This window comes from Physella acuta, unplaced genomic scaffold (assembly GCF_028476545.2).
Source record: "Physella acuta isolate Inbredline_101_S28 unplaced genomic scaffold, ASM2847654v3 ptg000487l, whole genome shotgun sequence".
NCBI classification, from domain to species: Eukaryota; Metazoa; Mollusca; class Gastropoda; family Physidae; genus Physella; species Physella acuta.
Genome location: NW_026732006.1, coordinates 1 through 24297, shown reverse-complemented (window position 1 = coordinate 24297; position 24297 = coordinate 1). Strand labels below are relative to the sequence as shown.

The window sequence follows — 24297 nt, the reverse complement described above, 5'->3', positions numbered from 1 at the left end:
CTACTAGTTAGTACTAGATCTAGTACTAATGTCTGACTAATCTAGATCTTGCTTGAGTTTTGAGTCTAGATCTCTAGCCATTCTAGTATCATTCTACTAGTTATCTATTTCTTTTCCTAGATCTAGATCAATAACAATTTAACTATTTAACAATAGAAACAAAACAACATACAAAGATCTGAGATCTATGAACATAATTAAAAATTAATGAAGATTGAAGAGAGTGAATGAAGAGAAAGAAGGAAGAGGAAGACCTACACTGACACTCAACACAACACTCAGACACTGTGACTGTGACTGTCCTACACTCAATAAATTACTAGATCTAAATTAAATTTGCTTCAAATGGAAGAATAATTGATTAAAATTGATTGAAGAATCTAAGTTTTCAGCCTGTAAATATAAAATAAAAATTGTAAATAGACTAGATTCTAGATCTAGACGTAAATCTAGAAAAACTGTATTAAATCTAGAATCTGTATCTGGCACAGACAGCTCTGTAGTGAAAAAAGTAAACATTAACTCATGACTGAATACGGTGTTACATTTCCTTTGTAGCTTAAGATATTATTTCGTGTTTTAAAAGCATTTTTAAATTTTATCTCCTGTTACTATGATAGTCTTGTGAGTTTTTAAACGAGTGAATTTTTAAAAAAATGAATAATTGCTGTTACTATATATTATATATGTTCTTCATATTGAACAATTTATATAATAGGACCTGAATACTGCATATAGTTTAAATACCTTATGCCTCCCCCTCCCCCTCTCTCCGCAGTGTGACGAGAAAGTATGACGTCATATTGTTGCACTTTTTAAAAGAAACTTTGAAAGGTCAATTTTGGAACTTTATAAATCTTTCTTGTAGATCTAGATCTAAACTGCATTATTGAAAAAAAAATCGTCATCCCCTTCTTCTGTCTGTGGGGCTTCAAATAGTTGTTTTTAGTCTGACTTGAAAAGTTTTCCCGTTATTCTGTGACTGGAGTTTCCTTACAACAAACTTACTTCGATTATTTTTATTCTTTATTCTGTTGTATCCAACATTGTGGTAATGCGGTGGTTCTTAAAATTTTTTTTTAGGTACTGAACCCCCACCAGCTTCAAATGCGCATTTACCGATCCCACCTTTATAGAAAAACAAATGATTTTTTGTTTCAAATTAAGAACATGGATATATATATTTTTTTATTGGTGAACAAAATAAACCGTCCATCAACGTCACTTTGTTCAAGAACAAAACCTTTGTTAGATTAATTTTTACACAAGAAATGTGCGACTTCACCTGAATTCAGCGAGCATTGAGGTCTTGTTTTTTCCATCTCCATGCAGCTTATGAAAGGCTCTCTTAGTTTTGACGGTGTTGGGCTAAAATGGCTCAACTTGGCATTGTAAGTCAAATCATACAGTTAGGACGCTGACTCCCATTAATTTTATTGTTATAAATTTTATTTTTATAAATGTAAATCCATATTGAAAATATGTCCGACCACTTTCTTCTTTTGCTCGTCATATACACCTGTATACAGAACACGATCCAAGCGCAGGTGTGTCGCAGAGGCGTAGCGACCCCACCCGGCGCCTCCCCCCCCCTATATTTTTTTAAAATTTATAATTCAAAATAGCAGCTAAAATGAGCTTATTTTGGCGCCCCTTGGGTCGGCGCCCGGGATCATATGTAACCCCCCCCCCCGTCGCTCCGCCTCTGGTGTGTCTTGACGTCAAGGGTTCCATGATATAGAAACACCACGTACCCGAGACGTGTTATCTCGCCCTGACGCACTTTATTACCATGCCGTGTTGTCGCCCTGTCGTATTTGAACTGTCGTCGACCGAGGCGGCTAGTTCGCACCAACAAAAAACGATGGTAAATCATATGAGTCGGGTATGTATCTTGCCCTCCGCCGAACCCCCTAGAGCGTGGGATGGTGTCTATAGAATAAAGATGACCCAACCGCAACTGCAGTATTCTTTTTACAACACAACCATCAAGTCAAAAATGCAAGGAAATTAATTTTTTTCCCACGTTTTCTTTAACTTGCTTTCGCGTCTGTTTGTTTGTCTTTCCATCAAATCTTGCGATCGAAATTTCGGGCACTTCCCAGTTAGCTAGAGCGCTGAAATTTTCAGGGAAGCTTTGTTTCCGATGACAATACAATATTCAATTATTATTATTACTAAATTGATCCATGGAAAAATTTTATTGATCATTTAGACTCCTATTGATTTGTACAAAAAAGGGACATAACCTAGTAATTGTAATTTGATAAAAACAAGGTTCGGTACTTTCCCTCTTCTGAGTTCAATCAGAAAACGTGGGTTTTTAAAAAACAATTTAATGATAATTATTTAGCTATAAAAAATTGATTATGGTCGGCTGTGGGCCCCTAAATGGCGTAGCCTCCCCCCCCCCCATCCGCATTGCGGGGTCTGGCGGCACAATAGTTCCGCCCCTGGTAATGGGGTTTTCGAAGTGTGGTTGCTGTAATCATGTAGTAATAGGTTTCGTTGAGTATAAGTATATAGGAATTTAATAGCAATCATTTAGAGTTGGCATTCTTAATAATAAGTACAACTTTCAGGAAATGCTAATGTGTTCGTATTTTAATTACAGGTATATAATAATACTTGTTTTCCTATGTTTTCTCAAGTAATTTACTTTAATTCTCACGATTTAAAAACAATATTATAATACAAATTTTTAACATAATAAAACAGTATGAACAAAAGGTTACATTGGAATATTTACTCATTGTTAAAGATTTTAGACATTTAATTTAAGGTTGCTTCCCTTGCTTGATCCGTTTTAATTTACAAACGTAAGTTTAAATAAACCGGGAGTGATCTCCCCTAAACTTTCTCGAATATCTTCTATATATATAATTCTCTTCTGGGAGACGCTAGAAAACAAGCTGCAAGCGCATCCTTGCAATCCCCTCTCTTTCTCTCTATCATTATCACTACCACCCCCACCCCACCCCACATGGTCTGGTGAGTTGTGGTCACGCTAAATGTTTACAAATAGTTGAGCCGAGTTTAGTGACAGATAATTTAGTTTGAAACGATTTTAAACTTACAGGAGGTAACTAAGAGGAGGCTGCTTTCACGGGGGGGGGGGGGGGGGGGGGGGTGTAGGGTGGTGGTTAGGGGAAAGGGGGGGGGGGTTAGTGTTTTAAAGCAAATATTTTCAGTGGCAGCATTGGTACTGTCGAATTCACAAATTATAAATTACTGAAAAGTATAAAAATAAAACAACTAAATAGCGGCGTATGGTACGCCGCGGGTCGGCTCGTTCTAATATAACTTGGAATGTAGACATGATTTTTAATTACTTAAACTTTTAAAAATAGAATAGAATCTCATAGAAAAAAGAATTGCGCACCAAGCGAACGCCAAAACAAAATGTGCATAATAGTGCGCAATATTATTAGTACTTTATAAATTTGCATGCGTTTTTTGAGAAATCGGAAATAGCGTAAATTAGTACTTCCGGTCAACGGAAATTACTCAAAATTTGACAGAAGGTAGAGAATTAGATCTTTTACTTACATGTGAAATTTCATTTATCTATCTGAAATAGTACTCAAGTTATAGGCTTTTGAAAAATTCAAAGTAGGAAAAGTACCACTTCCGGTTATCGGAAATCGCTCAAAAGTTGATACGGATCTACGATTTTGATAAAATACTTATATATGAAATTTCATCAACCTAGCTGTAACGGTACTCAAGTAATCGTGTTTACACACAGACAGACAGACACACACACACACACACAGACATACGGACAAGATTGCAAAATTATGTTTTTCCGTATCAGTGCAAATCGAAAATTTGAAAGTATGTCCCCGGGAAGGGTCGCTACGCCTCTGGGGGGGGGGGGGTGAGACCATTAAGTGCCACACCGGGTGACAACCGACCTCGCTACGCCACTGCTCCAGAGTTTCAAATAACCATTAAGGGGTTGCAGTATTGAAGAAATGACAGCGGAGATAAGAGTTTCTTCCTCCCATCTCTTGGGGGGGAGGGGAATTTAAACTGTCGAAAACTATATTTCAATGAATTTTGAGTAATTTAAATTACCTCATTTAAAAAAAAATAACTTACCTTGTGCGTAGGCCTACATCTTTTGTCACCAGTCTCTTTTAAAGAGTACATAATTTATTTAGAAAAATATAATTGCATATTTTAACCAGTGTACGCCCCACCAAACGCAAATTAAAGTGCGCCCCCTTCCCCCCACCCCGCCCGAACCTTAATTTCAAGTACCTCAAGTTTTTCCCTCACCGGAGAAAAATGTCTTTAAGAAACACTGCCACAATATAAGCTCACTTTAGCTTAGCACCTGTACTTTAACACTTTATGTCATTCCCGTTAGACACTGGCCGTCAACCACAGATCCTCCCTACGCCACTGAGATGCCCCGTTCTTTAAAAAAAATGTGTATATTATCACAAGTTAGTTGGCAAAATCAACTTTTTAAAATTATAAAACTGCAAGTAATATTAGACCTATATTCTTTCGTTTTGTTTCATTTTCAAATAAAACTTTTTTTTTTTATTGCCCGATTTATATTTGGGTCAAAGGTTATAATACTAGGCCTACATTTAGATCTATAAAAGTGTTTAAAAATTGCAACTCATTGTTTCACTAGCACCTCGAGAAACTTTTAAGACGCTTCAATTTCATTGTAGTTTTATTGGAATTTATTTCGATTTAATTAAAAGCCTACGTATAATCTTAGAATTTATATAATTTTGACTGGGCTGGTAGGCGTAGGCTAGGTGTGACATCATTTCAGAGGTGAAAGTCTGTTGTTGTTTTTTTTTTTTGGGGGGGGGGGGGTAAGAGACTGCGTGATTCGATGGTTGGGAAGGGGAGGGGTGAAGGAAAAATAATGTTAAAAGGATGCCATTTGTGCATATTATCTAGATCTATAACATTAGTATTACTGATAACATAATTCTAATGAAAATATCAGTAGGCCTAATAATTATTAATTATGCCTCACATTGTAAAATGATTTTATAATTTATTTATTTTTTTAGAAATGAGTTCTAGGTCAGCCTTGGCCAGTAATTTTTCAAGGTAGGGTATTTTTTTCTTTTGTGTTTTTTAATATTATAATTAGGGCTTAGATCTATTACTTATACAATATTTGTGTAAGTGGGGTTGCCCTCATGAACCGCAAAAAAAAAAAAAATCTAGATTATATATATATATCATATATATATATATATATATATATATATATATATATATATATATATATATATATATATATATATATATATATATATATATATATATATATATATATATATATTTCTAATATTTTTGTTTGTTTGCAGAATTGCATCACAGGTCTTATTTAGTAAACAGATAATTTCACCTTACAACTACATAATTAGACTACCTGGAGGGTTTTGTTATGAAGCATATAATGCACAAGGTAACTTTGTGGGTAAATACCAGTAGATTTCAATAAATGGTCTCATTAAGTTTCAATATTGACTCGCTATTGATTTCAGTACAAGTGAGTGAGCATTTGATTAGCAATCAGTCTACAGTTGATTATCTTGTCTCAAGTTCATTGAGCATACAACTTTGATAAGTACCAGGGATAAGTTGGAGAAAGTATAGAAGCTTGACATACAACTGACATTTTCTATTCATATGTGAGATCAAACAGCTGAACTCTGTTTCACCTGCCCTGAGACCATCAGGTTTGCTAAGATACTTTGGAATTATGGCCATCTGTTCTATGGGAATTGTGTGTAATTTACAACAAATACGCATGATTGCTGAAACAAAAACCATGTTTCACAAATTCTAAGCGTAGGGTTATTTATCATAATTAGCTATGCTGATACAAAGTATCAAATTGCATTTTTTTTTCATGTTGAAAGTAGGAAGAAATGTTACATTGATAAACATTTTTTTTTCCACAGCATGTGTCAACCCATGGAGTTTGTTGAGGATGGTGGAATGCGGTCGTGGTGCTTGCTTCAACCCCATTCCACCAGACTGTCACTCTTTCCTTGACGTGGCAGAAATGTATAAAAATTACTTCATCTTTATTGCATCAACGTCAACAACAATTTCCCCCAAGCTTTACAATGTATCTACGGTTAAAGGACCTCTCATCTTGGATGTTAAGCTAGATTATGTTGGAACGAAGACAATAAAAATGAAGACTGTCATGCATTTAGAAGGGACAGATGAGCCACTTTGTGAAAACAACACGCAGTCTGTACTGGTTGACAACTCTACACGCAAACCTTCAGCGCCCCCAGACTGGTGGATCCAAAAATATTCCCTAGGCTCTAACAACGGAACACCTTTAAAACTTGAACCCTTGCAGTTGCCTAAGGACACAAAACTTAGTGAATATGCCTTTACTGTTGCTGCTACGGATGTGGACTCGTACTTACATGTCAACTGGTCCAATTTCGTCAAATATTTTTACAACACGTTTCTCAACTTTGAACTGAAGAAAGTGGGCAGAGATCATGCAAGTCTGGCCTTTCGCAACCTGAAGAGTTTTGATGTGGCGTATATCAAAGAGGCAAATATAGATGATAACCTGGTTATCAAGCACTGGCCAGTTGATAAATCTGAACACATTCACAACTTCCAGATGTTTAAAAAATCTCAGGTAATCAGTGAATGCAAGTTTGAATTTTTTCCATGAATAAAATCATATTTACCATTCTGTAAATTACAAGAGACATATTTAATAGAAATAATTTATAAAATATACATTGTATATTTTTTTATTTGTACATTGTTCTCAAGTCCAACACTTTCCATATGTTGTAGTGGTGTGAATGGAAAGGAAACACTGTTTTTAATTGTATGTGATAATATATTTGGAAAAAAATTTGAATAAAATTCTTTAAAACTGATATTAATTTGTATTCATAAATGTTGTTAAGTTGAAAACCATAAGTACTGTGGTACTTTAAAATTTGTTTATATTTATTTATTATTCTTGTACTTGATACATGTTTTGTATTATATAAATTATACATATCTTTGAAAATGATTGCATTAGTACTATTATAAACACAGCATGTCATTGAAGTGCAGTAGAAAATAGCTTTCTCATTTAACAGCCAATTATTTATTTGTATTTTTTTGACAAATATTTTCCACCAGTTTCTGGTAAACTGGGTTGATGTAATTATTCAAGAAACTTCTGTGGTTTATAAAAACCTCCAATAAAAGGTGAATAATTAATTAAGAGAAGAGAGATTATGTCAGTTTGGGAGTTAATTCAAATTACTGCACACGGTTGATTACAAATGTTACTTTAAATTTAGTTTATTTTAAAAGATTTACTATAATTCATAATTGTTACTAAAAAGAGCATGAAATTAACTTTCAACACAAACTAAAGTTTCATGTAGAGAAGATAATTTATTTTTCCTTTCAATGCGAATATTTTTTACCTGTGAAATATAGCAAGTATGTTTACATCATAATGGGACAGATTACAACACACACATCAAAGTAACAATTTTTGTACACAAAATCAGTGGCCAATTCATGAGGCCATGACACTTCTCATTGTGGTGATTTCAAACCATAATGCAATAATGGAAAATTGCACAAAAAATAAACAATCATTGTTAACGAAGCAAAAAACTTGTTTGAAATAAACGTTTCATTCCATTCAAAATGAATATGAATTCTTTTTTCAAATTAGATATGTAAAAAATAAGTTATTTCAAAAGAATATTCTAGATTTTTGTTATTAATTTTTTTTTAAAGTTTGAAAGCTTCTAAATGTTATGAAGCTTATGTTAAAGGACCAATAAAAGAAATAAACACCCCATCTGTCTAGTGAGAAACCTAATGACCAGTAAAAACAAAAAACTGATTAGCACTACAACTTTAAAGCATCAAATCCTACAATAGTTTCACAGAATGCAAGTCAAGTCTTATTAATACACTACATGGAAGAAATTGATTAAAAACTAAACATTTATTCTATTTCTGTAGCTAAACACTGTTGAAAAAACATCTGCTAGAATATGACGCAAGCTATGCTACTAGTTAACATATTAAAAAAATTTATAAAGATATTAAACGTACAATGTTTCATTAAATTAATCAATATAACAAGAGGAGAGGAAAGCAAAATTATTTGCATGAATCAAATTGAATTTTAAAAAACTTTTAAAAAATTTGGTACAACTTAAGCAGGTCATCTCTGTAGGACAGCATAAATAAATAACACAACATTACAGGTGGCTTGTTTGTTATAAGTAGCTGATTTCAACTTAAACATTTTAAATCATGTATTTTTTTTAATACAGTTGTATTACTACAGATAAAGTCACTGAACAATTTTTGTACAAAATAAGAAACATTCGATATCACTCACTGTGATGTCCATCACCAAGATTTCCAACTGTAGACAACTTCATATTTCTTAACCAATGTGTAATGTAGTAATTAAAAAAATAATAATTACACAAATGTTTAAATTACAAAGCCTAGGGAAAAAAAATCCTAACAATATAGATAATTCATTAGCCTTTACTTAATGATTACTTCATTATAATAGTAACATATCACTTAATGATAAACTTGTGTAGCCCTAACAGTCTAGTGATACTGTTGAGGTGGGTACCCTGGATATGGGTACCCAGCTTGAGGGGGCTGCTGAGGAGGATACGGATAAGGTTGTTGGCCATAGGGTCCTGGTTGGGGGTAGCCCGGTTGGTTCTGACCCTGGGGCGGGTGACCTGGTTGTGGGTAGCCTGGTTGGTTCTGACCCTGGGGCGGGTAGCTCATGTAGGGGTTGTATGGGTTGTACCCCGCAGGCATCTGTGGCAGAGGGTAGCCTTGGCCAGGGTGGGATGGGTAAGGAGCCTGCCAGCCAGAACCACCAAAGTTTGGTTGACCTAGAAAAACAAAAAAAATTCTCAGAAATTTTGTCCATTCCTAGTTGGGTTTAAAAAAAGTACAACACAATGTAATACCTTTTTATTAAAGCTGGTCTAGAAATTTTAATACCATTTATGGTGATGTGGCTAAGATCTATGAGCCCTAAATACTGATAGCTCAAATCATTCTGACAGTATAATCTCAAAGACAATTTTAAAATAGAAAATAACTAAAGAACTCTATCAATTGCATACCCTGGTTTTAAATTGCAATTCTACTAAAATTTTAACGACCGAAATAGAAAACTACAAACTAATAAGTGTAAGGTCCAGAGTAACTAATAAGTGTAAGGTCCAGAGTGAAATATTTTTGTCTTCTCTATCATATTCTCCCACATAATTACTCACTTTGTAAACCTAAGCTTAGACTGAGGTTCAGCATTTCCAGACAGATAAAATACTCACCATAGGGGTTCTGTAGATGGCCAGGCTGAGAGGGTGTCATAGAGTAAGGGAGTGAAGCACTAGGGGCAGACGGAGTTCCTGAAAAATGGAGGAAAAACAGAATTTAGTAGTTCATCTGGTACAGTATTATGACTTAACACAATAATAACAGTCAAAATATTACTTGGGAGCTTCCTGAAACTTCAAGAAATAACATGTAAAGTATACACCTAGCACATACAAGTAAATTACAAGCTACATATTATTAAAAAAATACCTGATGTAAACACTTAGTATTTCATTTACTTTAATTTATTAAACATAACTAGTGATTTATTTGTGATGTAGGTTTTTGTAAGACTCCCTCTTGTAAAACTCTTTTAGTGAAAATAAAATTTGATAATTATGATCTACATAAATATGAGCCACAATATAAGCTGAAGTGACTTTCTTAAATGATTGTTTATTTTCTCTGAGTACATCTGTTGTTATTCTTTTCATCTTCAGCACAAGTGAAATAATAAAACAGTTTGGGCATATTTGTGAAGATTACATTAAAAAATGTTGAAATGCTGAAAATGTTTGTAATTATTTTAGAAAAAGCCTACCATTCAAAATACATCATTTTTGTAAAATAATTATTTATCTCCTTACTTTAAAAAAAATCGTCATAATTAAAAAAGAATAGAATCTAAAAATAATTCCCTATCTAGAGTGAAGATGTGAATTAAAGAAGTTTTTAAAATAATTTAACATCAGAATGAATACCGAGAATCACTAGCAATGTAACATTGAACATAAAAGGCAACACTACACATATGATGCATCTCCAGCCCAATGTTAACAATACCCAGTCACCTAAAAATATAAGGAGGAAAACTAAAACCTTGTATTTGTACACTAAATGATATGATGAAACACTATTACCGGCCGTTGTGGATGGTGTTGTGGTCGCTAGTGGAGCACTTGTAGCTGCTGTAGGCACGGCTGGTGGGGGTGGACGAGGTGGGGCATTCCTCGGGGCAGGGACAGGTGCAGCTGCACTAGAACTGTCTGTTTCACAATGTCAAGTGGGCAACCAAAGTTTTACACACCATCAATACATTAAGCATGTCAGGTTTACTCACAAGCATAAAACAAAATAACATAAAAATACAACAAAACAGATAAAACCTCCAAAAAAAAAAGTAAACAAAAATTATTAAACGCAAAATATTTCAGCAAATATCACCCACTTTATGATCTCTCAACAAGATAATTTTCATGAAAATTTTATTTGATTTAATCAGTTATTTATAATATAAAGTGAGGACATCATGTTGCCATTAACATTAACTTGCCAGATTGTGCCAGGTTTTTAGTCAGTTAATTTTAGGCCAAAGCACTGCAGACAGTATGGAAGTAAATTAAAACTAAAACGTTAACTAAAAACTTAAGACCACACACCATTTTCCATGTATATTTATTTTAACCAAGGAAAATACAATACAGATGTGATAGATTTAATTTGTTAAAAATCACATATTTAGAATCAAGTAGTGTTACCAAATTAAATTAACCAAAATATACATGAAAGATGGCAGAAAAAAAGAATTCACTGAACAATAGTGTAGAACACACAAAAATCACAACAGCTAAATGGACTAGTTTTACAACAGCATGTAGCCAGTCTCCAGCTAAAAAAAACTAAAGGACCAACCTTGGGTCGGCTGGGCAGGGCCGCCCTGATACCTTGGAGTGATGGGTGGGGGCTGGGAGGGAGTGTTGACGATAGCCTTCTGTAGGTCACTCATCAGCTCATCTTTCTCAGTTTTTCGGGCAAAGCAGAAGTCATTGATTTTAGTCTGTAGCCTGACTAGCAACGGTGTTAGGTCGTTGTAGAACTGGGGGTGAGAAGTGGTTCATCAGAGCAGATGTGGAATGTGTGGGCTCAACATACAGAGGGAAAGCTTTTGGTTTAACAATAGAAGAAAAGAGTCAAGCTATCCTGGCCGTCCAGGAAGGTAGAGTTCACCTATTTCTGTAACCTTGGCGGTATTTGATGGAGTTGAGTGGTCAGCACTACGCCCAGCTGCCTTTACTTTCCCTAATATTTCAGGTACCAATAAGAGCTGAATGGACTCAAAAACATCCTAAAAACATGATACAGGATCCAAACTGAGAGTCTCAGGCAGAAGTTGTAGGCTCTTATGTCTGACCACTTAGTACCATTGGGATTAACCAAAGAGATTTGAAATTTAAAAATCAGATGTGAATAGCTTAGTTTAACTCCTAGACAGACACAATTTAATAAAATACATTGAAAGACAACATACCTGGGTTCCTTCCTCCAAATTTCCTTTCAACTCCATAAAACTGTCAAACCCAGCAGCTAAATCTTTAAGAAGAGTTTCTCTTTGTGCTGCACTTTGATTGGACGTTTTGGCTTGGCTAAACTCAGTGTTGGAATTCTAAATGTGGAGGAAAGAGAATTCATGAGAGAAATTGTGTGCAGTAAAATGAGTTATCTGAACACGTTAGAGGACCCTGAGAAAATCTTCATGTAACTTCCAACATGACATTCACTGAAAGAACTTCAACAGTGGAGTTACTTATGACAAAAGTCAAAATTAAATGTAGTGCAAAATGTAAAAGTGAATAACCAAACTACTTGTTTTGCTGGTATTGCTACTCTCACTCTGATAGTGTAGTAGAAGAAAATAAACTTGATACGATATAGCTAGTGCTCCATTAAGCACATTACTGCTCACCTGGATTTGTGACAGTAGAATTTCCTGTCTGTGTATACTATCAGACACCTGCTCTCTAAGGGGTGTGTAAGTTCTGTCCAGCTCACTCAGTGAAATGGATTCTTCGTTGATCATCCCCTCAGTTGCTAGCGCAGCAAAAAATTTGCTGCCTGAATAATGTAAGAAAATTGTTACATAAATTTATGAACACCAGGTACTTCTTTTGATAATAATACACTAGAGAGATGACTTAAATCATATAAAAATATATAACTTGTCAATCACACTCATAGTGTTATGCTTGATATGATATAAAAAGTACAAAACTTATCAATATTGAAAGTATACCGACAAAGTTATTAAAGTGATAATATAAAAATTAAAAACAAGTTATTTCTTACTGATATCGAACTTGGCGTCTTTGATTTCTGATTCTATAACATCTCTCTCTGCTTTGATTGTGTTCACCTGATTAAAATATTATTCACAATACCAATAAAGATGCACAATCCAATTTTAAGAAAATGATAATATTAAATAAAAAAAAACTTTTACAACATGATTATCAAGAAAGGAAACCAAATAAGAGAATCACTTAGACAAGAGCTAGCCAAACTTTCTTATTGTTCTATTTTAAGAAGAAATTAAAAGTCAATAACTGATGAGTCAGTTGAATTCATTTAACTGGAAACTTGCAACCAGTTTAGTGGATGAGTGATAGCACTATAGAATGCTAGAGTGTACACATAATTGTTGCATATCCCTTATCTCAGGAGAGTGCTGTTTAATCATTGCAATTCACAGAAAACCAGCAACAAAATAAAGCTCAAGTACTTCACATCTATTCATCTTAGTCCTTTACAAACACACAAGAGTTGGGCAGACTGGAAAGCACACAAAGATAAACACATGCACAGATAAGAAGCTTAACAAAAAATTTAGTCTACCACACTCACCTGTTCTAGCAACTCTCTCAAATGTTTCACCACAGGGCTGTTCTGAAGTGAAGCCGCGGCACTGGCTGCAGGTAAAGCTGCTTCCAGTTCACCCTGGGGATAAAACAATACACAGGTTCACTCACAACAAAAGAAACCAAGACTTGGTGAGACAAATGGGGATAAAACAACATACAGGTTCACTCACGACAAAAGAAACCAAGACTTGGTGAGACAAATGGGGATAAAACAACATACAGGTTCACTCACAACAAAAGAAACCAAGACTTGGTGAGACAAATGATTTATGCATTGCTAGATGTATAACAAGCAGAAAAAGAATTCATTTAAACTTGTTGGCTAAGTGGAAAGAAAATAAAAGATCAATATTCTATAAATTGGCGGTAAGACAATTTGATGTATTCTTTGAGGATAGTTAAAATTTTCTTCTCATTTTAAAAATTTAACCTGTACTAGGTAAATAGAAAGAAGGCACGAAATCTAAAGCGTTAATGTGAATATTAAAACTGCATCAAACCTTTGGTTTTGACAACAAAAAGATGGCATTCTTGTGTGCGTCGTACTTCCCTTTGACAATATGATCTGCTTGGATGGCTGTGTCAAGTATGGATTTATACTTCATGGCCTCCTCTCTCATGGGTTTGGTCAGCGAGGCAGAGGGAGTTCTTGACCATCTTTCTTTGAACTGCTCTCTCAACTGTTGGTCGGACTTCTCTTCATCATCTAGAGCTTTTATGCTCTAAGAAATATGCAGCCTTTTAACATATGCTTTTCAATACACACAATTACAAATTAACTATTTTATGTAAACATTTTAAAAGTAATCTTTAAAACTATACATATCAATTTTTTTTAAAAAAATGGCATGTTATTTTAATACAAGTATTCCCCCATACACATATATAAATTGTCTGAGGTCACAACAGAAAACTATGCAAGAGCAGTAGGAAGAAGTACCTCTTGAAGAATCTCTCTGTTGCGGGTCAGCAAGTCAGGTAGATCACTCATCAACTGGTCAAGCTTGGTCAGCCCACCTAGTTCCTGGATTTGTTGGGCCTTCTCTAGCAGGGAATGTGGAACTCTTTCACCAGACAAGTCTTCAAGAGCAGCAGGCAGGTTCAAGGATGCAAGAACACTGGATAGGAAAAAAATAAACAACCAGTTGTTTAACATACACATCTGTTATTATTCAAAATTAAGGTCCATAGAAAGGGAATAAGTATGCAGAGATTTTAAAATGTATTATGGTAACAACCAACATTTTTAAAATTTAGATATAAAGGTTTTTGGAGTCATTGGCAAGGCTCAAAAAGACATACAAGTTATATAATAAAATGAAACAGATTTAATCAAGTGAGAAGAGACCTACCTGTTCATGAGTTCTGTGGCGTTCCTCAATCTTCCAGCTTCCATACTAACAATCTGCGACTTGCGGTTCTCAAATGCAGTCAGTGCTTCGTGTACAGGTAATGGAACAATTTTCTCAAACAGATCTATAAATAGTTTTAAAAAATAATTAAGGATAGTAATTATTGTACTGAATTGGAAGTTATATTCTAAAACTGGAACTATTTAACTTTCCATTACTAGATATGTTAGGGGTATTGACGGTTTTTACAAGTTCTATGACAGAAAAAAATATAAAAAATGATACAACTTTTTGGGTTACTTTAACAGCATTTATTGGGAAATGGAGCCAACTCAGTTTTAATGGGATCCTGAGTGGGGAAAGTAAAAGAAGGCTAGCAAATGGCTGACCACACAATATGCCATTTATGAACTCATAGTTTCATTCACACAACTTCACGTTTTGAAAAAATATGCCTCATTAAATAATTTCACATCACCTTAAACCAATGTAAGTACAATGTTATCACAGTAATATAAAATAACAACAAAATAAAAATCATATGATCATACCAGTAAACTTGGCACTCATTGGCTGGCTCACTGGAGCAGCTTTAGCAACAACAGCCTTTCCAATTGGCTGAAGAGATTTTAGATCAGGGATTTTGTCATGATAGATAAAGTTGTTGTCCTTTGTGGCTGTCTCAAGGGCTCGCTGGACTTTGGCCAGTTCCTGCTTGAAACTGAATGTTGTTCCTCCCCTGCTTTGAGAGGCATTCAGCAACTCCTGGGCATGCTGGTGTAAATCAGACGAAACAGTGATTAGATGGTTTTTACCAACAACTTTTTCTCAAAAAAAAAAAATCATTGGAACAACAAATAAAAAAATTTAAAAACAAAAATAAAGTGTATAAATGTTCTTAACAAAAACATCTGAGAATTAACCTGCAATCTAGCTATTTCTTCTCCGTAGCTTTTAGACTGTTGAGCCACACAACTTTGGTAGTACTCAGCCATGGCGTGAAATGCAGCCTGTTTCATCACAACTGTAGGCAGCCAGTCCTGGGGTAAAGGAAACATTTATTGTTAATGTGTTAACAAATTTTGTATTCATTAATATTAGTGATCATTCATACAATAACTTTATTATTGAACCAGTCATGTTAATTAACAAGTATTCTTTACCTTAGGCCACAGATCTCTTATAGATCCCAACTGCATAAGTTTCATCGCATCAGAATAAAGCTCAGAGGTTTGATAAGATAATTTAGCTATCATGGCTTCCTTCATTTTATCTAAATGTAATACATTTAAAAAAAATAATTACAATTTGGCAGATTAAAACAAACAAAAAATATATTTAAAATTCAAGTTTGTCTTATGCAAAAATATCTGTTAGTAAGGCATATGGGTGTGTATTTATTTATATCTTACCCTGTGTAGCCTTTCTATAAATAGACTCCTGTGCCTGGGCCAACATTAGAGCACTTAAAGCACTGAGTGTGTCTGGGCTCAGGTCAGGGGTGGGGTCTTGTTGGACGTGGGATAAAACTATATCCTTTAGGTGACCAAATATTCCACATGCTTGCTGTTCAAGACAAATCAAAAGCTATTAGTTGTGACGTTAGAAAATATACCTTTTCACCAACTAGTAAATGGACTAATTGTGCACAGGTGTAAAATAAAAACATACATCAATAAACAAAAACCTGTGGTTTAAAAAAAAAGCTTTTTGTTGCTTAGTAAGTTAGGTTAGAGCTCTTCAGTCATTAGTGCTCTGTATCCATGTAAATTAACTACATAAAATATTTGTCTACTACATTTTCTTTAAGCATGATTAGTGTCAGACATAATTTGTTCTTAAAAAGTCAAGTTTATTTATAGTGTATACAAAATATAGCTAAAACAAAGGTAAAATTCCAATTCAATTTCTTTAAATTTTTATGTACAGCTATTTATTTTAAAAATATTGAATACACTGCATGTAGCAGGTTAAAACTAAGTATCAATGTGTATACAGACCTGGAATAGTTTAACGGTGAGCTTCAACCCATCATTGTTGTCATGGTTCTGTGCAGCAGCTATCTGAGACTGCAAAGCTGCTATGTTAAACAATATGCAAACCTTCTCGTAGGCACCAGAAGCAATGGCTGAAATGTTAAGTGTTATCACTATATCAGTGACCTATAATAAACACATCTGATACAAAAGTACATCATCTGAGAATAGGGATATGAAAAGTATCTTTGAAAAATTTGAAAACAAAAAAAAAACTTTTCATTTTTATAACACCTACCCAAATTCCTTTTCCCAGAGAAGAGAGAACCTTCATCAAATGCATCCCTCCACTTGAATTGCACACGTATCTGAAATAAATTTTAACTTTAGAACCTCACCGGCTTTTTTAATATTAGTTGGATTTATTGAATTGTCAATCATTAAAATAATTACATAAATTATTTCAAAATAAGACAATGCTACAATTACCTGATTTTCAGCAATTGGAAGCTTGTTCTCTATGGCAGCAAGCTGATCATAATATCTAAAAGCAAAGGCATTATTATGTACAGACTAAGAATTAGATAAACAAAAACTACAATAACATTTAAATCTAAGGACTAAGGTTCAAGTATCTTTGGTCATGGCATAGTGAGGAACAGTTAAAATCTAATAACCCTCTATGAACTAATGAAGTCTCTAGTTTGGTTCCTATACCGTAGAAAACCAGAGTCCTCCTTACTATGCTGACATTAAAATTAAATGGTGATCCCTAAACTATGTCTAATTTAACGCACAACCACACAAATAATCCTTTTTGGAAAATGTTTTGTAAACCTAACAATAATAAGGGACTCTAACCAAAAATATGTAGATCTAGGCCTAAATATATAAAAAAGCTTCAAGGTTTAGGCCAGGCATACAGCTATTTTGCTGAGTAGGCCTACTTCAAATATTTGACAATGATGATGATGATGGACATTCTACTGCCAAAACAAGGAATTCCTGAATTTCATAGAGATTTAGAATCTAGATCTCAAGTCTAGATCTAGATCCATATTAAATATTTTCTAGACTATACGCTAGCATAATCATAACACAATGAATGAATGCATAATCATAATGAAATGATTAGGCCTAATGACAGTAATGATAATATTTCTCTGAATGATAATGAACTGCATGATGTCTTTCTATTCTTAAATTGAAAATTAAAACTATTCTTATTTTAGATCTAGACTATTCTAGACTAGAAATAAGAAGTAAAATCAGAATCTAAAAAATTCCAGAAGTAGTGGCAGTAGTAGAATCTAAGACTAAGAAGAGGAGGATGATTTTAATGAAGAAATGAAACTGAAAGAAAAAAATCTTACCGATACAGTACTTCTAACGCTGATTCGTGTTTATCTACCGACTTTGTAATCATAGCATTTCTGAGTTTATTAAACTCAGACAAAGCTTGATTATAATCATCGGGGCTGGCTTGATTATAAGTATTCTGAATGAAAGTCCTAAGAGGTTTAACTAAATCTACTTCATAAGTTTTTTTCAGCTGAACACAGATGAACGAGGCCATCTTGATTGTTGTTTGATCACGTGGTACACTTTTCTATTTAAAGTATAAATGACGTCAACATGATTCAAAACATCGTGTCGTTTGTTTATAAATGAGCCGCTGTGAAATTTTACATGAAATGTAAAACAATAATGTTTAACACCACTCGATTATAGATTTTAAATCACATAAAACGTATTCATCTGTGTGCCGTATTGCTTTTCTGAGCCACTTGAGTTTAGAGTTCTAATAATCTTTAAAAGTATAGGCTACACAAGTTTCTAAATATAGATTAGGGCTCGACATGTGAGGATCTATTTTGCAATGATACAATGAGTCATTTTCTCTTCTGAATGACACGATCATACAGCACCCTAAATTAAAAAAAAAAAACGAAACGTGATTCTGCGCCAGCGCCAGACAGCTTTACTTCTAAAGACCTATGTGTATGTATATATATATATATATATATATATATATATATATATATATATATATATATATATATATATATATATATATATATATATATATATATATATATATATATATATATATATATAGGCCCTATATATATATATATATATATATATATATATATATATATATATATATATATATATATATATATAAAAGGGTAATTTTGGACCAAATGTCAATGCATCAGCATAAAACATGATGCTGTTGGCCATACTTTATTACTAACTTCTTCCCCACGCCAGCAGTTAGTAATTTAAAGCTGTACAGAGGAGTGCCTAAAAATACTATTTTGATAATTTTGTAACTTCACAATCCTTTGGACAGGGTCAACATTTTTTTATCATGACTATCCTATTGTTATGGTAATTTCCCTATTCATTATATCATTTAATTGAATTAATTAAAAAAAAATGACCCAAACTAGCTTTGGTGAGGAGTGGGACATGATGTCCCACTTCTACCCTACGTGTTCAGTATCTCACATTAAGTTGTCGTTTTAATTAATTGAATCTTTACAGTCAAGTACTTAGCCTATATTTTATGTATTGAAAGCTATCCATTTATTGTTTTCACTAAATTACATGACTGTTCCACTTCTCATTTTGCCTGCCACATCTCACCAACATGACGACTTTTGAATTTTGTGTCATAAACGTCACTATTAACTAACCAGAGTCTTAAAGACGACGTCAAACCTTAAAGAAATTGTATATATAAGTGATTGGAAATGTTTGTGATTATTTTAGACAGATAAAGGAGAACTAATCTATTTTTTTTGTGGAGGTGTAAAATCGACGACCCACTTCTCACCACTCTCCCCTAATATATATAGGTATATATATATATATATATATATATATATATATATATATATATATATATATATATATATATATATATATATATATATATATATATATACGCCCTAAGTGGGTGCAAAGAGCTAGGAAGAAATATATAGTTGATTTTGAGCTGCATTACTGATTTATTTACAGTTTATGTTAAGAAAGTAAACAAATACAATTTTATATGACTCTGACGAGGGAAAGGGAATGGTTGAATAGCACACGCCTCTGGGAGAGACTGGACGAAAGCATCTCCGACCAAAGATGGGATAACACACGGAACACACCTCTGGCGAGACATGGGATGAATACGCCTGTGACGAGACATGGGATAACACACCTCTGGCGAGAGATGGGATGAATACGCCTCTGGGATGAAATGGGATAACACACCTCTGGCGAGACATGGGATGAATACGCCTGTGAAACAAAATTTGTCTTTTGTTTTCTCAGTCCTGTGAGCGACAAACATGGCGTCTGGGGGACAGCTGACAAGGGAAACAAATATGTAATCACGATGTTTAGAGGCCCGTCGTCTAAAGGTTAAAGGGCAACATGAACGTATACAGCTTGTAGAATGCGCCTCACTCATCTTTTAAAAAAAAAAAAATTAAAACAAAAGGAGTTGAAGAAATCGAGTAAAGCACACATTCAATTATAAGTAGTCTTCTATAAGGGCGTCATAAGAGAGGGGGCGGATCGAAATTTCGAGATGAATCGGAGGAGGGTTAAGAGAGCGTAATGTCACATTCATACATTTTAAAAAGCATATTTTAAAAGTAACAAAAATTGGAATTTGCCCCATGGCATTCACCCCTCCCCCCCCCCCCAATCCACCGACATTAAATTAGAGTCAATTTATCAGAGGTCACTCAAAAAATTAAAATTGATCAATTTATAACATTTTATATTTATGTATGCAATTTAGCCATCTTTCTTAGTTCGTGTGGTTTTTGTTACTTTTTCTACGCAAATGTAAATAATCACCCCTACAGTATAATACATTAAAAAAAAAAAAAAAAAAAAAAAAAAAAAAAAAAAACTACTATCAATGCGCATACAAAATTAAACATTTTGCAATAAAAAAATATTTATGTAGGGTCGGATTTTGGATCCACTAAAAGACGCCCCTCCCCCCCCCCTCCTGGGGTGTCTGGCAGCAAGGTACAATGTTGAATAATAATCAGTTGAAGTTAGGGGAAATGAATAGTAATAAAAGATAGCATACAGATAAAAACTAATTATCTCCCTTCTACCGCTTATGTAAAATGGAGCGTGGGCCATTTTACTATTTTCACTATATTTTTAAAAAAAATTACAATGTTGTACTTAGATCACAATTTCTGTTTGTCTTTTTGTGATAGAATCGTGTGAGGTAATTTTAACCTAATTCTAATGCAGGGATCTCCTTTTCGACTTTCTGGACAAATCTGATTCCGCTGTTAACGCAAGAATACTTAATTTTAAATATAATTAGATAAGTAATTAAGAATAAATTTATTAAGCTTTATTATGCAAAAAAGAAGAGATAACACATTAAGGAGTAGATCAGTCGATTAAGCTGAGTTGTGTTCACTCATGTTTTTTCAACTTCAAAACTGTCAACAGACTTTAATAAGGGGCAGATAATTGAGTTCAAACTTAAAACATTTCTACTCTTGTTGTGTAGGGTGTCGGTTTATTTAAGAATTAACGTTGAAGGAAATAATAAATATTGCTTCATTTAAAAAAAAAACTTAAATAACGAGCTACCGTTTTATTAATAAAAAATTCCTAGTTACTAAAAATGAAAACGTTAATAAATATTTAAAAAAAAACTTTATAGTTAAAAATGTATTGTAAATGCGCATTTATAAGAAAATGAAACAGGTTTTCTTTCATTAGATTTCACATTAAAAACGTTAGTCACGTAATTCGTCAAAACAAATGAAGTGTGACGTCAAGAAAATAAAGTTAGTTAGCTATTATATGACGACTTAAAGATCATCATTATAGTTCTATCTGTAGCCATAAAATCAACGCTCGCAAATAATCCCAATAGTGTTTTAATAACACAAGTTTCGACAGAAGCAAAGCTAACAAAACGCATAATTAAAACACACTTCATCCATTAATCACATTCATTGACCATTTTAAACATTCATCCAATAATCACTCTTCATCCAATAATCACCATTCCATTTTCCTTACCCACCAATCACCCCCTTTATCTATCTGTCACCTCTTTCCTTCTACTAATCACCTTCTTCCCCCATCACCCCATTCCAATCATTCCATTCCCTCCCACCAATCACCAATGCTGTGCTCTCGATACACCCCCAGTACCCCCCCCCCAATCATCCCCTACCCCCACCAACCACCATACCTCTGCTCCCGATCCACCCCCTCATCTAAAGCGGTCAACATAATTCTGGCACGCGTCGCTTTTAAAATTCACAGCTGTTCAATTTTTTTTTTGTGTAATGAAAATAAAATTAGAAATTTAAAATTCATTAAAACTCGGTCAGAATTTTTTAAAAAGTAGAATTGTTTCGCTAGTGATTCTAGTCTTTATTTTTTTGTAGCTGGCTTGAAAAGGCATTATTTTATCTTCATCGTTGTTTTTGTTTAGCTGGCTTGAAATGGATTGAAATTTGTTGGGCCTATCATTAACTATACCAATCGAACATCGTGGCAATTGTGGTCATAGAGAATATTTAATGCAGATGTAGCCGAAACTTATTTATTGCGGCTGTTACGGGGTGCAGTTGAAACTTTCAGGGGGGGGGGGGCGAACAAAGGTTAAATTGTGTGTATATATATATATATATATATATATATATATATATATATATATATATATATATATATATATATATATATATATATATATGTATATATATATATATATATATGTATATATATATATACACACAATATTTCTTTCTCAAATTCGTTCAGGGACGGGGGAATTGTGGACGTGAATGCCTTTTGTGGGTGGCGGGGGGGGGGGCAGTGTCCACCTCCCTGAAGTGATGTCATAAAGAAACTCTGGGAACAAATGATACAACACGACACGTAAGACCCGGTTTATCATTTGTTACATTTTCAGACCTTCACACATCCACCAGACATCACACAATCACTAGACTATCCACACATCCACCAGACCCTACACACATCCAACAGACTCTGCACACATCCACCAGACCTGCACATCCACCAGACATCACACATCCACTAGACCTGCAAATATCCACCAGACATCACACATCCACCAGACCTACCACAGACCTACACACATCCACCAGACCTACACACATACACAAGACCTACACACATCCACCAGACATCACACATCCACCAGACCTTCACACATCCACCAGACTATCCACAGATCCACATACCTGTGCACATCCACCAGACTATCCACACATCCACCAGACCTGCACACATCCACCAAACATCACACATCCACCAGACTATCCACACATCCACCAGACCTCCACACATCCACCAGACATCACACATCCACCAGACCTGCACACATCCACCAGACTATTCACACATCCACCAGACCTGCACACATCCACCAGACTAGCCACACATCCACCAGACCTGCACACATCCACCAGACCTGCACACATCCACCAGACATCACACATCCACCAGACTATTCACACATCCACCAGACTATCCACACATCCACCCGATCTGCACACATCCACCAGCCATCACACATCCACCAGACCTGCACACATCCACCAGACATCACACATCCACCAGACTATCCACACTTCTACTAGACTATCCACACATCCACCATACCCTACACAGAAACACCCGTCTCTATACATATACATACATTAAACTTTCTATTTCGACACGAACATAATTTAGCCGAATTCTTGTAATATCAAGACGGCAGACACCCCTCTCTTTCAAAACGCTAACAATCAGCTGATTCAAGACAACAAGCACGTCCAGAGGTCAAGACGACCCAGATGCAATATACTGGTAAGATAGTGCAGAAAAGATGCGAACTGTCATGACTTTTAAGATCGATTGAATAGGAAATATGATATCTGTAATTTAAGATTAATTGGACTTGTATTTTCGGATTGATGAGAAATGTCTCTTAGAATAGATGGGACCTGTTTTTCTACTGTATGTGATCTGTCGATCAGAGGCGTAGCGAGGGGGGAGGGGGGGGGGCGGGCGGGGACACATGTCCCCGGGCGCCGACATTAGGGGGGGGCGCAAAATTGAAAGTTTGAGGGGGGTGCAAATCGAAAGAGTTTGAGGGGGGTGCAAATGAAAAGTTCAAAGGGGGGGGGGGGGTGCAAATCAAAAGTTTGAGGGGGGGTGCAAATCGAAAGTTTGAGGGGGGGGGGGTGCAAATGAAAAATCAAGGGGGGGGGGGGGTCGCAAATCGAAAGTTTGTCCCCGGGCGCCGGGAAGGGTCGCTACGTCTCTGCGGTCGATACATTGGGCTTGATCATCATCACATTTTCCCGTTTGTGCCCCAATACACATGGGGCAGATGAAGTAGAGTTCATCTCTTACAATGACCTCGTCATACAGGGGGATAATGTGGCCAGCACTATGCTCAGGCGCTATTGTTTCTTGACATGAGTAGGTACCCATCAGAACTGGGTGGATTCAAGGAGGTTCTACTGATGTGAGCCCGGATTCGAACTCTCGGGTTAGCAGTCTAACGCTCTACCGCTAGGCCAGTCCGTCCCCTCTTATAATTTTTTTTGTTTTTTAAAGATCAGACTGGAAAATGTAAACATGTCCATGACTTCCCTCAAAATTTAAATTTGAACTCTTGACACTATCTTTATTAAAAATGTTTCCCGATTATTTCTGCACTAACAACACAGTTCGTGATGTGTAATTTTAGGATCTGTAGTTGCATGCAGAAATGTGTAGTATGTCGATGCTCAGGCTAGGTTTTTTTTTTCTTACTAGCATCAATGGCCCGCATAAAGTGACCAAAAACCTATACCCCCCCCTATCTACCCTCCAGGACTTACTTTTATGATATCTTCGTATATTAACGTTTTA

At 34.9% G+C, this 24297-nt stretch overlaps 2 protein-coding genes across 5 annotated transcripts; one reads left to right on the top strand and one right to left on the bottom strand.

Annotated features, from left to right (window-relative positions):
* The first annotated feature begins 271 nt into the window (after positions 1-271).
* LOC131944288 (uncharacterized) lies at positions 272-6866 on the top strand. Of its 2 annotated transcripts, none has more exons than XM_059304846.1 (4): positions 272-395; positions 5046-5085; positions 5349-5449; positions 5949-6866. In XM_059304846.1, exons 2-4 carry the CDS (start codon positions 5048-5050, stop codon positions 6689-6691), a joined length of 882 nt encoding a protein of 293 aa, XP_059160829.1. In that variant the 5' UTR covers positions 272-395; positions 5046-5047; the 3' UTR covers positions 6692-6866. The 2 variants fall into 2 exon arrangements, with proteins under 2 accessions (XP_059160829.1, XP_059160830.1); XM_059304847.1 differs by lacking the exon at positions 272-395 and adding an exon at positions 4654-4800.
* A 528-nt stretch (positions 6867-7394) lies between these two features.
* On the bottom strand, positions 7395-18114 carry LOC131944282 (programmed cell death 6-interacting protein). Of its 3 annotated transcripts, XM_059304838.1 has the most exons (19): positions 17742-18114; positions 16858-16912; positions 16667-16736; positions 16393-16520; positions 15805-15958; positions 15556-15665; positions 15316-15432; positions 14944-15166; positions 14393-14516; positions 13981-14158; positions 13541-13762; positions 13024-13116; positions 12469-12535; positions 12089-12237; positions 11654-11788; positions 11038-11221; positions 10266-10391; positions 9360-9437; positions 7395-8912 (listed from the first exon to the last, which is right to left on the bottom strand). In XM_059304838.1, the coding sequence occupies exons 1-19, from the start codon at positions 17942-17944 to the stop codon at positions 8614-8616; spliced, it is 2715 nt and encodes a 904-aa protein (XP_059160821.1). In that variant the 5' UTR covers positions 17945-18114; the 3' UTR covers positions 7395-8613. The 3 variants fall into 3 exon arrangements, with proteins under 3 accessions (XP_059160821.1, XP_059160822.1, XP_059160823.1); XM_059304839.1 differs by lacking the exon at positions 10266-10391 and having other exon boundaries at positions 17742-18113; XM_059304840.1 differs by lacking the exons at positions 7395-8912; positions 9360-9437; positions 10266-10391 and adding an exon at positions 10404-10722 and having other exon boundaries at positions 17742-18110.
* Between the last annotated feature and the right edge of the window lie 6183 nt (positions 18115-24297).

What these genes read in the sequence shown, in the direction of transcription:
- LOC131944288 (XM_059304846.1), top strand. Translation starts at nt 5,048, where the DNA reads ATGAGTTCTAGGTCAGCCTTGGCCAGTAATTTTTCAAG. An exon ending in TTGGCCAGTAATTTTTCAAG is followed by an intron (nt 5,086 to 5,348) that starts GTAGGGTATTTT and finishes GTTTGTTTGCAG; the next exon opens with AATTGCATCACAGGTCTTAT. An exon ending in TGAAGCATATAATGCACAAG is followed by an intron (nt 5,450 to 5,948) that starts GTAACTTTGTGG and finishes TTTTTTCCACAG; the next exon opens with CATGTGTCAACCCATGGAGT.
- LOC131944282 (XM_059304838.1), bottom strand. Translation starts at nt 17,944, where the DNA reads ATGGCCTCGTTCATCTGTGTTCAGCTGAAAAAAACTTATGAAGTAGAT. An exon ending in AAGAAATAGCTAGATTGCAG is followed by an intron (nt 15,167 to 15,315) that starts GTTAATTCTCAG and finishes GATTTACACCAG; the next exon opens with CATGCCCAGGAGTTGCTGAA. An exon ending in TGAGAGAGTTGCTAGAACAG is followed by an intron (nt 12,536 to 13,023) that starts GTGAGTGTGGTA and finishes TATTTTAATCAG; the next exon opens with GTGAACACAATCAAAGCAGA.